Source organism: Passer domesticus, chromosome 6, assembly GCF_036417665.1.
Source record: "Passer domesticus isolate bPasDom1 chromosome 6, bPasDom1.hap1, whole genome shotgun sequence".
Lineage (NCBI taxonomy): Eukaryota > Metazoa > Chordata > Aves > Passeriformes > Passeridae > Passer > Passer domesticus.
The window spans coordinates 55,088,077-55,105,382 of NC_087479.1; the positions used below are offsets into that span (position 1 = coordinate 55,088,077).

Below are 17,306 nucleotides of genomic sequence, written 5' to 3' on the forward strand. Positions count from 1 at the left end.
TAGGATATTTGTGTCTAAAAAGGTGATAAAATCCTTAGGTTTGGAGCAGCATGGCATAGGCAGTTCTGTTATTTTACTGCAGTTACAAAGCATGAATTTAACAAAAATTTAACTTCTTCTGTGCCACTGACTTTCTGCTTGCAATAGTTGCCTGACTTAGAGGTAGCTTCCAACCTTGGAATGCGTGTGTGGAAGGGTTGTGTTTCCAAACTACTTTCTGGATTTTGTGGGATACCTGGGATGGGGGAGAGGTGTTCTTCTTTCCTGTGCCTTGTAGTTTTCCAAGAACATTGTATGAGTAAGTTATGGCAACGTGTAAACCAAGAGTTGTAGCAGAACTTGTTGGAGGCAGCACTTAAAATGTGATTCCATTAATACTGAACAATAACCAGGATATTCGTGCAGCAAATTGAAATGAAGGTTTGAAAACACTCTGAAAATGAAAGATTAAGGGAAAAATTTGAGGTCATAATTTTCATCATCATAACGGAAAAATAGGTATCATTACAGCTTCAAAATTAATATTTAAAACTCTAAATTTAAACTCTGTTCATAATAAGTTTATGCAGCTGGTGGAGAGCTTGGTGTTAAATGGCTTTTCCTTCAGTTTTTCTTTTGACTTATGAATAACTCCTTGTGGAGGGAGAATTTGAAAATTATATGAACCCTAAGGAACACATCCATAAGTGAGGATGTGTAAATGTTTAGATACATGATTTTAAAGTTTCCTGCTCCTCAGCTTTCTTTGCTGCCAGGAAATGGGATTGATTTAGTGAGTAATTGTGGATATTTCAGTGAAAGCTGAAGTGGACAGTTGAATTTTAAAATACCTAATATAAAATCCTCTAAGAGAGAAGACAAAATTAAGAACAGAGCAGGTTAAATTTCCACAGTGAAATGGGAATGACAAATAATCCTTCTGCATTCATAAATAATCTGCTGGCAGTGTCACATGGGTGTCAACTGTGAGCTGGGGTGGTGCTGTTTGTTCTTAGATTTGATATGGTAATCAATATAAAATATTGATATACACCATATCCTGATAAAGTATGTGCGCTGGTCCTGGTCTTTGGGCTTTGGTGTGGGCTGCAGTACCAACTACAAATAATGGATTTTCTCCTTTGAAGGGTTTAGATTCTGTCACCACTTCACAGATACACAATAACTGTTGTATCATCAACACAGAATATGGTTACCTGGCATCGAGTCTGACTGGCATTTGAATAGAAAAATATCAGTTGATGGCATTCAAAAGAAATATTATTAGCTCTGTCTGCAATAAGCATTCCCACTTCATCTCATTCCTGTTGTCCATTGTTTCAAAGGTGGCACCTTCCAATGGCATCTGAAACAATGAAATTGCAGAGCAAATATATATAAATGAATGCCAAGCAGTGGATTAGCTCACAGTATTCTGTTCTGTTTGAAGAGACCACTCCCAAAGCCGTCTGGGTTCAAAACTCACTTTCTTTATTTCACTGTGGTGGAGTTGATGATGGAGATTTGTCTGCAGGGAACAATGGGAATACCACCAAAGCAACTTTTACAGCACTCACCACAGCAGCTCCTGAGATAGCTCCCAGCACCTGCAGTACTTCTCTGTAGGAAGAAGGTTTTCAGATCTTCAGCAGACACTATTTCAGAAGATGAGAGCAAAAGGCATCAGGCTTCATGAAGAATTCTTGAAGGTTATCCCTTGTAAGTAATTGATTCACATTACATATTTGAAATTCTAATGAGGTGGCAGTGTAGTAATGAGGAAGAGGTTGTCATCGGGTTGTCATTTATCTCAAGCAGAAAGCAGTGACTCTGGGTGGAATTTGTCAAGTCTGTGTGAAGAAATGCCAGCCCCGTTTGTGGTCGGTGCAGCAAGGCTGCAGATTTTACAGCTTGTAGTGTAACCTGGGGGAGTCCACAGCAGTGTAAGTGTAGGATTAGGACCGTGGCTACAATATAAGTACTTGTAAAACAATTTGTGAGAGCAAAGTATTGAAAATTGGCATGTTTCAAAAAGGGAACAATGCTAAACCTGTGTTTTCCACGAAAAATAACTTGGCAATGTGTTGATTAGCAACCTGTGCCACAGAATCCAAACTTAACAGGTAACTCCTGGTACTAAAGAATTATTCAGACCAGGATTTACCTTTTATGAGATGCTTTAACATTATGGAAACACTGGGAATCATGAGTAGAGGCTGCTTGAGTCTGTATGGGTGTTCTCATCTACACTGTTATTATGAATTTATCAGCTTTTTCTTGAGGAGGTAGCGCCCTGTCATGATACTTGCTTTCCTTTACTACAGGAGTATAATTGAAAAGGTTTTAAAAACTTTTCTGCATCAGCCAAACAAGACAATGGTACAAAAGAAGTTGGAAAAGGAATTGTAAGTGTTACAGAAAATGTGGGGTTTGTAGCATTTGCAAAGAGACACATTAAATATGTTGGTTCATGTGAGTGTGACTATGCTCAGATATTATCAATTTAATATCTAAGCACATATTAAAAATCATGAGGGCTTGAGGAACAGTTAAAATTGCATGTGTTTCCCAACATGGCACAGTTAGGGCAGTGGAAAACTCTTTCAGCACTTTTAATGTGTTCTCTCTCTTTTTCAGGAGCCAGGGAGATGAAGGACTTATCTCCCTCATCTCAAAACTCCCTTTGCTGCTATTTTTTTTCTTTTGCCTTCAATTGTTCACATACCCATGTTAATTAATTTCTAATCTAATTAAAAATAAATTGTTTTAGATAATTCCTCATAGTTTGTTTGGTTTTTCCCCTCGGTGTGGAAGCATGAGAGTTAAGTGTAAGACCAGAGAAGGCTGTGTCTTAGATCCTCCACTTTCTTTTTGCTTTCTTTGATTCGATTGCCTTTCTTTTGTGACTAGGCCAAATTTTCAAATGCTGTCTCTTAAACAGAACATCAAATTGCCATTTAAATTCCACCTGGCTTGCAGGGTAGGAGTGGGTATTGACTATATTCTCTGCTTTGTTTTTGTTCTTGAACAGAAACCACTGTTAGACAATGACCATTCCTCTTTCAAGGTAGGCTGAATTGCAAGGCTTCAGCATTGCAGGTGTATTTTAAATGCCTGTATCATTATTTCCTTAATAATGAACATGCTGTTAAAGAGCTGGTACTTGAAAATTGTATCTCTGGAAAGAATTTGAACATATCCATTTTCTGCCTTCCTTAAAAATTACTTTTGATGGTGTGGTTATAATGTGTAAATGTGACGTGTGTAATAATGTGAAGCTGTTTTCAGCCCTAGAGACACAAATAAGGCTTTCCTTCAAGAAAGTTTTGAGAGCTCTTTATTGTGAATACCTACAAAGCATTTTCATAAATCATGTAATGGTATTTATAGATACTCAATGTTAAATGATTAATTTTAGTAGCTTATTTTTTTATGTTTCATTGATTGATTTTACTTTTTTATTATTATTTTAGAGTACTTTGTAGAATTTACAGTATCCCAGAGAACAGACAGGTATTTTTAGTTAATTTTCATAGAAGGAAAGTGTTTCAAGTGCCTTTTGTGTTTGACTGTATTGCAAAGCACTTTAATTATTTCCTCATTATGCTGACTGCTAAAATAATATTCTCTGCCTGTTGTTTGCAGTATGGTAAATGTGTGGTTTGGGCATTGTGATTCAAGCACAATCCTGCAAATTGTTAATTTGGGGTGGGACTGGAAAAAGGTAATTCCAGATTAAAATACAGTGGTGGCAGATTGATGAGGATTAGCCTAATTGTCCACCTGAAAACTCAGGTCATTCCATTTCTGTATATTTTTAATTCTATATTTACAGGACATAACTGTAGGCTGAACTTGTTGTTTCTTTCCTCTAATTTTGATCATAAACAACAAATTTGAATTTAGAACTTAACCTTTAATGTTCTTACTCTGAATCCATGCTTCAGCTAAGGCTGGTCTTTAAATGCTCAGTGGTGTGTTGAAGGCCTTGTTATGCTTTACCTACTTTTGGTCTTTCATGAATTTTTACACATCTGATCCTGTTTGAAGAGCTGAAAAGAAAGCCATTTGTTCTCAGTGGGCACAAATCCATTTTTAACCATTTTAACCAAACATGAGTCACCTGTTTTTCCCCCAGGGACACTGTCAGGTGAAATTGCTTCTGTGCCAAGTAACTTTATCAGCTGAACTCCTGTGGTCTGACCAAACTTTCTTTTGAAATCAGTAGGTTCTCCCCTGCCTGCTAGCACTGGGAAGGTGGTCCAGAATTTTTGTTCATCTGCTTCTTTGAAAGCCTTGCCCAGCTCCCAATACCCACTGTTTGCCCAAATTGTTGTTTGGTAGCTCTCCCATCCACAGACATTCCCCCTGAAGTTTTTATCCAGTTACTTCCCAGCTATTCTTTTACAAATTAAGCAGGGCAAGGCCTTTGGCATATATGGGAAGTGCCAAAAACCTGAAACGAATGCAGTGCAAATAATTGCACAACTTGATTTAGATGCTGATTTTTTTTCCTTTCCAGACATGGAAACTTAATTATATGCATAATCACTCCTGGTCTTCATGCTAAAAACAAGCTACTTGTAGTTAAAAATACAATAAATTGGGATAAGAAATTGACTCTATAAGATGAAAGCAACACCACAGCCATATTTTTATGTCATTTAAAAGGCATTTCAAATAGGCATTTTAATTAGGCTCATGTGAAGACCACTCCTTTACTTTTGGTGCAGCTCCTGTAATCCGTTTTTGCAGAATATTGACAAGGCAGCAAATTTTATTGGATAACGAAGGAAATTAAACTAAACCTGCAAACTCGTATTTAGGGAAGGCGATGGAACAAAACCCTTGCATGTGCAGTGCCTGACACTAAGGGCTGTGTGCCCAAACCTGTTGCCACCAAGGAAGAATGAATGTCCTGTGTTCCCATCACTTTTCCAAAGGAAAAATGCATGTGCCCAGTATTTGCCTGCAGATGCTGGACCAGGTGGGTGATCCTACAGCACTGAGGTGCCATTGGCATTGTCTGAAGTGTTGCTTAATGCGCCTGGTACAGTTTCTGTCTGTATCTATCTTAGGTATTTACAAGGCACCTATCACCTTGGTACCTAAGCAGTTTGAGAAATGCACCCACCCCAGGAGGGATGATGAGATACAGACAGAGGCCCAGGTCCAGAGCAGCAGAGGCAGGGCCCGGGAAGCTCCCCCGCTGTGTTCCCGCTGTTGTTGGGCTCCTGGCCCTCTTGTTGTGGCCAAGGGACATCTCCACCCACCTGTCTGTCAGCAGGAAGAGACGGTGCCCCAGCCCTCCCGTGCAGCTCCGCTGGTGGGCAGTCTGAAAAGGAAAGATAATGGAAAAGGCAACGATCCGGTAGCAGAGGTGAAACAGGAATGGTGGGATTTCAAAAGGAGGGCTTCTTAAAGAGCAGCACATCTCAGGGGAGGGATCAGCTGCCAGTCCAAGTGGCAGGTAAGGCACAACACAGGCATAAATCTCAAATGTTCTTCAGTGACCAAAAGTTAAAGAAATACTTCTGATGTCTCTAAAGTTTGTGTATATCCAAAGCCCTGCTCTGTTCTTGGCCTCTGTCTCAGTCCTCTACCCCTGCAGCTGAATCAACCATTCAGTAATTCTCTGTGTATCTCAACCCAGTAATTGCTACAATCCTAAAAATGCCTAATGACCAACACCAAGGACTCTGAGTGGTAAAATGAACGTTGTGGTGCAAGGAATAGCACGGAATAGCAGTGCTCCAAAATAATGGACATATTCATGAACTAAAGGCTGGAATAAACTTGGCTTTGATCAGCATGCTCAGGGCAGGATGGGGAAAACCGCAGCTCTCCCCTGCAGGCACACCTGGAGCAGCACTCCTGTGGCCTCCAGGAGCACCTGCTGATCCACCACATCAGACCAGGCTCTGTGTCAGCCCAGGGGAATCACCTGGATAGGCAGCAGGAACAGAGAATCTGTCTGGCAGATTCTGCTCCTCTGCAGAAACAGAGAACCTGTCCAACAGGGGAGAAAGGGAGATAGCCAGGACTTTGGTGGAGGCTCACCAGTTTCTATTGCATGGACCCCCTCAATAGCAGATCTCTTTTTTTTTCTCCTTAAACACAACAGAGTCACTGAGGTAAAACAAAAAACAGCCTTCAGAACCCTGAGAATCCTGGGGGGCTTTTGGAAATAGCTGCATAGTACCCACAGTGAGCAAACACTAAAGCTGAAATGCAGTGGGTCACTGACTTCCAGATGTTTCTGCTCCCTTTAACCCATTTGCATGCTCCTCCCTGAGTCCCTTCCTCAGCCATTTAAGGACGGAGATGGAAGTCCTGCCCCAGCAGAGCAAGGGACATGAGGTTAGGAATGTGAACCTTGGAGGCTGCAGGTCTGATGGCTGCTATCACTTGGTATAAAAATACCTGTAAGACAGAAGTGACCTATTTTGCCTGTAAGTCATATCTGTCACTGTGAGCAAAGTGCTGCATGTAGGAATGGTGTGTCAGGTGGAAATTGCTAGAAAGATCAGAGAATTTGACCTCTTCCCTTTGCTTCACACCCAAGGAAGCCAGCTGTGCTTCTTTGTACCCACTCTATTTAAAGCTTGAAAAGAAAGAGACTTTTTTTCTTTTTTTTTAAAGCAAATTAACAACCAGGTGAGGTCAGCCATGTTGATGCATGGTTTGATCCATGGCCAATTTTGACTTCACAGTTGTAGTGGCCTCTCTCTCTCTCTTTTTTTGGAAGTGGGCCCTTTTCTAAGGAGTTAAAGGCAGTTAGTTGAGGTCACTCTGCCAGCTGTTTGAACATAAGGACGGTTTCTGGCTGAACCCAGTTTTGCAGTGCCCCTGCTGTCCCTGGCACACCTCTCCCACAGCCCCAGCCTAGGCACTGGTGTAACCAACCTGACCAAGGTCCGTCCAGAATTTAGGGTGACTTTTGGTCACCAAGGAATGGATTTCTTGGGCAGACTCACACGTTCGTCCCAGTGGTGTCAGCCAGTGGCCTCCAGGCAATTTTCCCATGACTGCTCCTTAGTGAAGGAAAGTTTGTGGAAGGCCATGCCTGTAACACACCCTCGGTTCCCCATGCCCATGGCAATGCTTCCCAAAGCTTCCAGAAACCAGAGTTGCTGAGAGATGCTGAACACCTTGTTATAAATAATAATAGTGATGATTGTTCCTTCTTCTCATTGCCAGCCAAGTTTACCAACCTAACCTAAAGCCTGTGCATGTATTCATTATTCAGAAGTATTCGCCAAGAGTTTCTGCAATTAACCTTCTGCCCAGGGGTTTTCACAGACTCTGCTTTTTTGTCATTTGTGTCATTGGTCACCGATTGCCAGATGCTGTTCTTTCAGCTCTGAAAGGCTGAAAAGACTGATTGGGAGAATGGCAAGTGGTAACATTTCACAAGACATAAGGAATTTTGCAAAAATTTATTATTGCACTTTTTCAGAGAAATTTTTCTTTACAAGCCTCTGGCAAATATGTAGACATGCACAAATAACAAAGGTGTTCTGGTCCCCCTGAGTCTGAACAAACTAGACACAGTGATACCATTTACAGAAGTATTCATAATTCAGTGTGGAGTTTGGAGGTTTTTGATTTCGTTTTGCTTCCGTTTTTGACTTCCAGTATAGTTTGGTTCTACTATTTACCAGTTGTTAGGTGGGCTCTGTTTAGAACACTTGCCAGCTAAATGGGGTTTTTAAATATGGGGAATTTTCTGTTGACATGTCAAAAGAAATGCCAAGACATTCAGTATGACCAGTGGCTCTACCAGAATGAGTATTTATGATCCCTTACCTCACTCCAATTCCATAGACTTTAACTGAAGTGTGTGTTTGCTTTGTGTGGTAAAATTAGGTCCCCTGTTTTTTTGTTCTTTTTTTTTTTCATGTGTACTCAAATAGGAAAATGCTGAAAAATCATTTCATGATCCTACACTGTAGTTGCTAAAAGAGCTTTGCTAATGAAGGAATGCCGCTATGGCTGTATTAGACAAAGCAGGAGAATAATTGCCAAGGAAGAAGCAGTTCTTAGCTAGGTTGATATATAGTCCCTTTCAAATCTCCATGGAGTGGAAGAGCCAATGATTGCATGACAGTTTGTCCCTAGAATTCATTTCCATAAGGAGCTCATTCCTTTTTACAAATACAATTTCATCCTCACTTTCCATAAAACATGCAACTGGACAGTCCAGCCAGACGCAGAGAGAATATGAATACTTTGAATGTGAATACTTTGAAGTAGTGAATATGCTAAATGCACGAATAATATCCATTATTTTAGCACTTAAAAGTCATCATTCAATGAAGTCACACAGAATCTCTTTTAGAGCACCATAATATTGCAGGCACATGGGTGATAATTAGTACCACACTGTGGTAGACAGGGATTGAGATATAGGAGGAGGGATCCTTGGGTCTGTCAGAAAAAGCTTTTCATTTCATTATATTTCACTTAAAATGTATATATTTTTAAATCAAACAAAACCCTGCCCTGATTCATAAACAGAAGCAAAAATATGGTTTAGCATGACCTCAGCAACACCTTGCAGATATAAGCTTACAGCTTCCACTGAGGTCTGAAGAGCAGTATTTCAAAAAGCAGAAATTAATCCTTAAAAAAACCCCAAAAAGCTTTTTTTCAAGGCTGGGATGCCAGAGAGTAGGCACAGCACTGATCTGGCACTCAGGCCACTGCGGTGTGAGCAGCAGCAGCTGGTCAGGTCACAACCCTACTGGGAGCAGTGCTTCTCTCAGCTGTCTCTTGCCTGAGCGTGGGGAATGCAGGGCTTTGGGCTTTGTGCTGCCTCCTTCAGCCACACTGCCCCAGAGTGATTTCTCATGACCAAATTGGCTCCCCTAAAAAAAAAAAAAAAAAAAAAAAAAAAAAAAAAAAAAAAAAAGTGGACTCATTTTTTTTTATCTGAAGTAACAGAAAGTGTACAGAGTCCTGGCTACAGCCTCCTGTAATGCAGAGAAGCGCAGGAGAGAGTTGGGCAGATCACATTCCATTGTGAGCTGGTGGTTCCTGTGGGTGCAAAAGCCCAAGCCTTTCCTGCTCTTTTGGAGGGCATTTTTCTCTAGAGTTGCCATGGGGGAAGTGTTTGCACCCAGATTTCCACCACGCACCCTCAGGCAAGGGAAGAGGTAGCCAGGGGAGGGCAAAACTCAGTTCATTTTCAGGAGACAAAGAGATCCCGGTGAGCAATGCCCTCAGATAGCATTTCCTACTGTTTGGAGAAGAGAGCAAGGAAAATCTGGCAAATGTTGGGGAGGGCATTGCTCGCGGGATAATCCCACGGACAGCCACCGTCGCGCTGCAGCAGTTATTTGAGAGAGATTTTGGGTGGGGTGACGTGAGACGTCGGACAAAAGTGAAGATAGCCAGCAGTGCTTCAGAGCAACAAAGGGCTGCCCTCAGCCAGTGGTGGAGCACATCTGGCACCCCAGGAAGCTCAATTGGACCCTTGGCCCTGAGCTCATCCCAGGGATTTCTGACTGACACCACTGCAGTGCATAGGTGAGCTTCTCGCTAGGTTCACTGACATTTCCTGTCACAGTCACGCTGAGGGGAATTTGGTAGCTCCTGCCTTGGGATGCAGCATGGCTGTGTGTGTTCTGGGTACAGGACAGTGTGCACTGAGACCAAAAGTGCTTAATGACGCCAATTACCACGTGCCCAATGCAGTCACTAAACTTTAGTCCGCCCTTCTGTTTGCCCAAACACATACACTCTGGCTTCCCAACTGGCTTCTTTCTATGTGTTGTCCAATGCATGTAGATACCTCCATCTGCCTGGCCTCAGATACAGTGGTTGTTGCTCCTCTATTTGATTGCCAGATGTCACTGGGGAGCAAGATGGGGAGGTTCCTGGATCCTCGGGGCAAGCCAGCCATCACCGAGGGAGCTCGCTGTCCACGCCGGCCGAAGAACAGGAATCCTCGGTGCCTGCCTCTGACGAAGACTCGCCAGCCAGGACCACAGAGAGCTGGCAGTGGCCGCTGTCCTCATCTGAAACGCACAGCAACGTTGGGGAGGATTTTGAGGGATTTCAAACGCCGGCGCGGACTCCAGAGTGCACCATGGACATACAGTCTCCCGGGGATCAGTCACTCAGTAGGACTCCTCAGTTTGAAAGTGACTCTCCTGAGGAGGAGGGAAATGATGAGATGAATGAAGAGCGCTGCGGTGTTGAGCCTGTCCCTAGGGATCGGGGTTGGAGAGGGCAGCCCCAGCTAACAGAGGGAGAGAAGCTGTTGATGGAAACCAACAGTAGGATTGTGCAGCTGCTGGAAAATATCAAGAGGGAGCATGCACAGTCCATGGGTCTCATGTCCCAGTCCATGGGCCGTATGGAGCTGCAGCTGGGCATTGTGGCTACCTCCACAAGAGCCATCCATAACTACCTGTCAGAGATTTTAGCTTTCCTCAAGCAGCCGAGGACACAGGTCCTTGAAACGCGCATCTCCCAAAGAGCCACCCCCCATGTCGAGTTGACATGTGCCTCGACATGGACTGGTGAGGACGCAGTGGCATCCTCCACTGTGTGCTTACCAGGGGCCGAAGGGACGAGCGCCTCTCGCGACCCACCGCAGGCCACCCTGCCTTGTCGCAGTGGCCGGCTGCAGAGAGCCATAACCGAGAGGGCCTCGCTGCCCATGCCTCCACGCCAGGCAAAAGGGGGAGGGAAGAAAAAATAACCACTCCATAGGATTTTTAGAGTTTTTTTTAATGTGCCTGTCCTTTTAATTCTTAGCCATAAGGCCATCGGTGGCAGAGTTCAACCATTTCCTACATTGGCTAACATTGTATTCTGGCTGACTAGATTAGTCTAACATTTTGTAGTTTATATTTGCACTGTTAACAATGTGTGCTGCTGGTATTTGAAGAACATTTGCCTCTGTTCTTTCACTTTAACTTCATACGAGCATTTTTTTACTCTGTGCTAGGCATTCGTTGCTTTTCTTACAAATACAAGTCATTTCTTGAGGCAGCTGTTTTTTGAGTTTTCTTTCTCCATTATCCCACCCCCTCTGAGCAAGCACTCGGGACTTGGTGGTAAGTATAGAGGTCTTGGCAATACTCGCCTCCCAAACTGTGTTCGATCAGTCTTTGCCTGGTGTTTCTGGCATGCCAGCCTGAGGTGTTGGGGTATAGCCTGTACTGGATCATTACCATTCTTATCCTCTGTGGGTCTCACCAGCTCACTTCCTAAGACCCTCGGTGGAGCTAATCCACATGTCTTGGCTATGTCGTACAATAAGTAATGTTGCCAGGATCATACCTCATATTTCTCTTTTTGGGGGCTGTGTAGTGATGTGCCACCAGATCTATCTGGGCACCTGACTCTCGTTTTCAAAGTTCATTTGATGATGGATCTGGTGGCTTGATGGGCAGCATTATACTTTTTCCTCTGAGAGAGTCTGGGTATTCGGAACAGGAGTCACTAAGCAATGTGTTCTACGGGGATAAGACCCATCTCCTGTAACAAATCTATTAGGAGAAGACTGTCCCCTGTAATTATCACAGATATTAATTATTAAAGAAAAAGAAAAAGAAAAAAAAAAGCAACTTGCCTAGCAGCCAGACCTCTTGAGAATGTAAAAGTCATGACATGCTGTTGGGTACTGTGCTACTCTGTCTGTGATTAAGAGCTTTTCATCAGAGACGAGACCTACATCTTGATAAAACACAACTACTTTCTGTGCCATTAGGCCATCCAATTTCCTGAGGGCTGGCACCCTGAGCAGGGCACGGGTCCCATTGGTAACCCAACAGGGCAGATGGAAACGCACTTTGGCAATAAATTACTTTATGTCTGTTGGTGCTGCCTCTCTCGGGGGAATTTAATATAGTGGCACTCAAATTGCTATATGCATGCAGAGGCATCAGACTGGCTTTTACATGTGGTATCCCTGACAGTTCTCCGGAAAGATGCTGCTCCCAGGAGGCCCTGGAGCAGTGGGAACAGGTTCTCACAGGTGTAGCATGGCTCCTGTGTTTGACTCTCAACATGCCGTCGTGACTTCTCGGGAAGGTGCAGAGCAATTTCTATGGAAAATGCCAGGGAACAATTGTAGGCTTAAAAATCCTCTTCTGTGACTACAGCTGAGCCATGCTCTTTGGCCAGTGAGATGTAGACTCTTCTTCCCTGTCTTCCAGTAAGGCTGAGGTTATTCAGGGCAAAACAGATCAGAGTTTGTTACTCTACCAGCCAGCCACAACCTTCTCCTGTAAAAGTGTGTGTGTGTGTGTGTGCTTGTGGCTGTACTCTGCTAAACGACCGGTTCAAGGAGGAAATGCAGCTGGCATGGCCAACCTCCAGTGTAGGCTTTTCCCACATTCCTTCCTTTTGACCTTCATCCAGCTGCATTCCTTTTAAAAATCCCATTGGAGGCAGGCTTCTTTGGGCCACTCTATCAACACACCTCACAGCAGGTGCCAATTTTTGCATCAGTTTTGTAGCTTTTTTATCTTTCTTTTGTCAGGGTTATTTGTAAAGTTATCCTCAGAGAATTTCCCACAGGAGCTTGTGAGCTTCCCCGCTCGTTGGTATGAGGAGTGCGTGCTGCAGAGTATTTGAGCTCACGAGGAGGCTGGGAGGAGAGCTAATTAGTGAGCCTGACAAATTATTCCAGTAGGAGTATATTTGGAACGTGTGGTTCGGATGCAGGAGGGGTTTGCACTCTGGTGCTGTGGAGACAAACAGCTCGCAGCACAGGTGAGTGAAGGTTCGGCCCAACACGTCTTCTTTCTCTGGGATGAATCTGAGTGAGGCTAGCTGTGGTTCAGCCAGTCCATTTCCTTGGCCTGAAGAGCACGTTTGATAAGGCAGTGAGGATGTTTTTATTTCACGTCATGCTTTCACTCCGGCAGGGTGGGGCAGTTGTGGCCAGGCGTTCAGATTTTGACGTTTCCCACAGGACCCGCCATATAGCTGCCGCCATTTAGGATCAGTCTCCACGTGCTGGCTGCTTCTGTGGCCTCACATTTTTTGTTGTAGTAGCTCCAAAATGACAACCTCCACTCCACCTTTTCTTTCTGATCCAAAGGCAGTAGAGCGAGAGAAAGAGCTGTGCAGTGCTGCTGTTGGAAGTGCCATGCAAGGAAGCCCTAAAGAGTTCCTTGCAAAGCTTTAACCCGCCCTCCTCTCCCATTTCCGAGTGCTTTGGCTAAATGTGGCAAATGGGAGCAGCCATAGGGTGAGAAGGACTGAAAACCTCTCTACAGACAAGAAACCTGCAATAAACTCATGCAAAACCAGGGATTTTTTCCCCTCATGGAAATGGTAGATGGTTTTAAGAATGGGTACCAACTGATATTTTGGTCAGATCCAAAATTAGGATCTGACTTCTAGGATTGTCTAGCAAAATCAGTGCAGTTGCAGGGTATGTATGTTTCATCCCCAGCAAAAATTTTCATGCTTTTCCAAGTGTCTGTCATGGCCTCATCACTCTTTCCCTGTAGCTTTTTGTTGTCTGAATGGGTATCTGGCTACATGTGTCTGTTCAAAATAAAGGGGATCACTTCTTACGTGGTGTATTTCTATTTCTCATGTGCAGATTTTGAGTGCTTCAGTTTCCAAGGCTTCCTTCTTTCTGTATCCCAAAGATCAGTTGTTTGGCTTCTGGGATGAGAACAAGGGTGGGAGAGCCTTAAGAGGAATCTCTGCCCTGTTGAAGCTCTTGGTGATAGATCCCCTTACGAAAAGCCTTAAGAAATGTGACATGAACTTGGTTTTTTATTTTTGAGTACATGTGACAATTTTAAGAATTTTTTTCCTTTTCTCCTTCCACTGGATGATTTAAACCCCACAAAAAAAAAAAAAAAAATAAAATAAAAAAAAAAAAAGGCAGACCAATGAAAATACTTGAATGCTGACTTCAGTTGAAAAGAAACAGCAACACTACTCTTGTGAGACAGTTCTCAGCAGTGTTCAGCTTACTGGTCCTGTTCAGCCTTTCCTTTCCTGCCTGCTCCCTGACCCTCTGTGACACTGAAATATCCACTTCTAGGACAACCTTCTTCCTGACACGAAGGCTAAAAGTTCTTCCCTCTCTTCTTCTCCTGTTTAAAATATCATCCTTGCATCAGCCAGGTCTACTGTTTAGAGGGATCAAAAGCTCTTTTCTTCCTGCCTTATTCCCATCCATATCAATATGCAGGGCTCTGAGTGTCCAGCGAGAAGTAAAATTTAAATCCCTAAATACAATAATTGGGATAGTAACACCAGCTCTAGATCACCAAAAACATGGGTATTTTTCAAGTCTGCAGTATCCTAATGAAGTGACTATCCTTGTTTGACAAGCAATCAATTGTTTGGGAGATGGAGCTAATTGCTGGAAAATAGCATTGCTCTGACTTGTGTTGTGGAAGCCTAGGATCCAGCCTGAGGTGTTCCACTCACAGAAGTGCCACAGGCTATGAAACTAATCCAAGTTTTGGTGAAACTTCAAAGGAAAAGACACTAAATTAACGTGATACACGCAAGCAAGTGCAATGGAAGGCATAGGAAGGAAAACTGTTGGTGTGATTCCAATTTGGATTCTAGTAGAGATTCCAAACTCAAACTCTCCTGGTGGCTTGGGCTAGTGATTTAATTTCTCTGTGCCATGGTTTCGTAGCAGTATAAGGGGAAAAAAAAGGAGCTGTCAGGCAATAATTAGTGGATTATACTGTACTTCAAGGTCTTCCATGTGAGGGAGTAGCATTTTGTATTTAATGCTGATGAACCTTGTTTGTGACCAAAGTTGGAGACGGGGCTAACACCATCACTCAGCTTTGGAATATCCTGATTAAACTTATCACTGTATTTTACCATCACATCATGCAGTAGATCAGAGTCCCAGATCCAAATATTGAAGTTCTCATTCAGATTTGGATTTGCCTGTTTTTGGTCTGCTTCTGACCATGACTAAATGCATTCCCAAACTGTCCAGTTATTAAAAGAAATTTTTAAAAACCAAACCAACAGAAATGCTTATAAAAGTTTCATTTACACAAAGGATGCAGTTAGCAGTGCTAGCCTACAAATCCAAGAGTGTGAACAAATCAGGTTTTTATTATTTAAGGAGCATAGGCATGAAAGAGCACTTCTGGAGTACTTGTTTTTGTCCAAAATATCACTGAAATTCTGATGGCTAAGTACAGTCTGCTTATCTCTATTTGAAACAGTGCTCTACGGATTCACTATTTCTAAAGGTCTTCTTTCCATTTCTATATAGATATTCTCCCTTCACATTTTGAAGGTTTGAAGAAGAGGATTGTTTTTCGAGTCACACTAAGTAAACATTAAATGCATGCAGGCTTAAAACTAAAGCATGCATGTTATGTAGCGGCAATAAAAAGTGCTCGGCTTGCACGACTTATGATGCTCAAGCGTTGCCTTGTTAAAATGCCAAAAAAACTTTTTCTTTGCATTTTTTTGAAAAGTAAATCTCTTCCTTTGACCTTGCAATACTTAACTTTTCCATTTCTTTGAACAAGTGATATTTATTTTACTGAATGCTTTTATATTACAGATAAGGTGGATGAAATAGTGCCAGTTTCCAAGCCATCAAGAATTGCAGACAATGCAACTGTGGACTCCAGAGTGGCAACTATAAAACAGCGGCCTTCTAGTAGATGTTTTCCCTCAGCTACAGATATGAATGTGAGTGGGAGCCATGAAGCACTGCTTTATTCCTACTAATGTATCTAATTCCTTGATTAAATAATGCCCAATGCTTTGTAAGGGAAGAATTGACACTAATACTATAGCACATATTAAAAACTAAATGCCAGAACTCGGAAATTGCATCATTCAAGTGCAGAATTTAATCTTTCAAAACTTTGCAGGTAAAAAAAATAACTGGTTTTATTGCATTTTGGACATACTTTTCCATTACCCACCTTAAGCTGTTGCCTTATAAATAATGTCAACACACTCCACTTACAGCTGCTGTCCTTTCATGAGTGTCTAAACAAAGCCCAGTCTTCCCTTTCTCTCCACCTTCTCCCCAGAAATAACCCTAGATTTATTATTTTCCATAAGAATTCTCACTGGAAGGGGTAATGGATGAGGCATTTCTTCCACATGGGAGAGACTTTCATGTTTTAATGCTGTTGGGGTTTCTGTTTGCTCTTTTGTAGTCCATGTATGAGAGACAGGGTATTGCTGTGATGACACCCACTGTCCCAGGGAGCCCTCAAGGTCCTTTTCTGGGTATACCTCGGGGTACAATGAGAAGACAAAAATCTATAGGTAAAATGCCTCTCTTGTATGGTTTTGTTCATTAATAGCATACTTTTAGTAACTTTGGTTCTTTCCTAAAGTGTGTTCCTCCAACATCTTTACCACAGTTGGTGGCTGTTTAATCTTTATACAAAGCTCATGAGAAAAGAAGTTTGTGTGTAAGGTGATGTGATTTCCACATTTGGCAAGTATGGAATTATAATTTGGTTATTTTCTTTAGAATGTTCCCTGCAACAAGGACAAAAAAAAAAAAAATATCAGTACAAGCCTTTTGCAAAACATTAGGGCAAAATATGATCCTTTTTCTTCCTTGTTATTGAGGTGAAAGCATTGTAATGCTGTGTAGTTTACAAAGAAATGCTGTTGATCAAATGGACTAAAATTCACCTTTTTTCATTTCAAATGATGGCAATAGATGTTTTTACAGCAAAGGAACAAAGAGCAGACCAAATTTGGGCTTTCTTTGTTCTTGTTAGTAATCTTAGCAGTGACTTTTATCAATTTAGAAATGCATTATGCTGATGTAAAATTAGCATCCAAACTATCCCAGTATTACCCAGTTTATTTATGTTAAAAGCCATATTTGTAATAATATAATGTCGTCTTTTGAAATGCAACATTATGGGGTTTTTTTCCCAATAGGATCTTCACAGTCTCTTTGCTAAATTTCAATTGCATCTTAAAAATTCATTACGTTTCTGAGTTGTTTTATTATATGCATTTGTAGAGTGCTGGAGCAAGGCAGAAGCAGCTCCTCTGCACAGAATATCTTCCCTGTTCAATAGTTTTCAAAGAAAATGTGCTTTTCTACAGCCACCTTGATGATACAAAAACCCCAAACATTTGCCTACACGTCAGTTTAATTAAGATTCCATGGCATTCTTTTCAATCCTGGCACCTGGGATGTCACAGAAAAGAATTATTATGGTGGGAATCAACCTAAAGGCCTCTTTTGGAATTTTGCATACCCCTCATGCTGTGGGGAATGCATCCTGGAATATTGGGTTGGATGGAGAAATAGTGCAGCCTGAGGGATCCCGGTGGATGTGGCAGTGTTTTAAAAGCACTCTCTGATTTTTCAG

At 42.3% G+C, this 17,306-nt stretch overlaps 2 protein-coding genes across 8 annotated transcripts in view; both read left to right on the forward strand.

Moving 5' to 3' along the window:
• Positions 1-17,306, forward strand: part of SHANK2 (SH3 and multiple ankyrin repeat domains 2) — a 277,285-nt gene that overhangs the window by 244,791 nt on the left and 15,188 nt on the right. For 4 of the 7 annotated variants that reach the window (XM_064425907.1, XM_064425912.1, XM_064425909.1 and 1 more), the window contains 3 exons: positions 15,215-15,274; positions 15,512-15,642; positions 16,122-16,233. In XM_064425907.1, the coding sequence (XP_064281977.1) occupies positions 15,215-15,274; positions 15,512-15,642; positions 16,122-16,233 (303 nt within the window). The remainder of the gene's footprint in view (positions 1-15,214; positions 15,275-15,511; positions 15,643-16,121; positions 16,234-17,306) is intronic. The other 3 variants (XM_064425908.1, XM_064425914.1, XM_064425913.1) reach the window with 1 other exon arrangement.
• Positions 1,601-10,979, forward strand: LOC135303775 (uncharacterized). Its single transcript, XM_064425915.1, has 3 exons — positions 1,601-2,384; positions 3,011-5,449; positions 9,831-10,979. Exons 2-3 carry the CDS (start codon positions 5,371-5,373, stop codon positions 10,688-10,690), a joined length of 939 nt encoding a protein of 312 aa, XP_064281985.1. The 5' UTR covers positions 1,601-2,384; positions 3,011-5,370; the 3' UTR covers positions 10,691-10,979.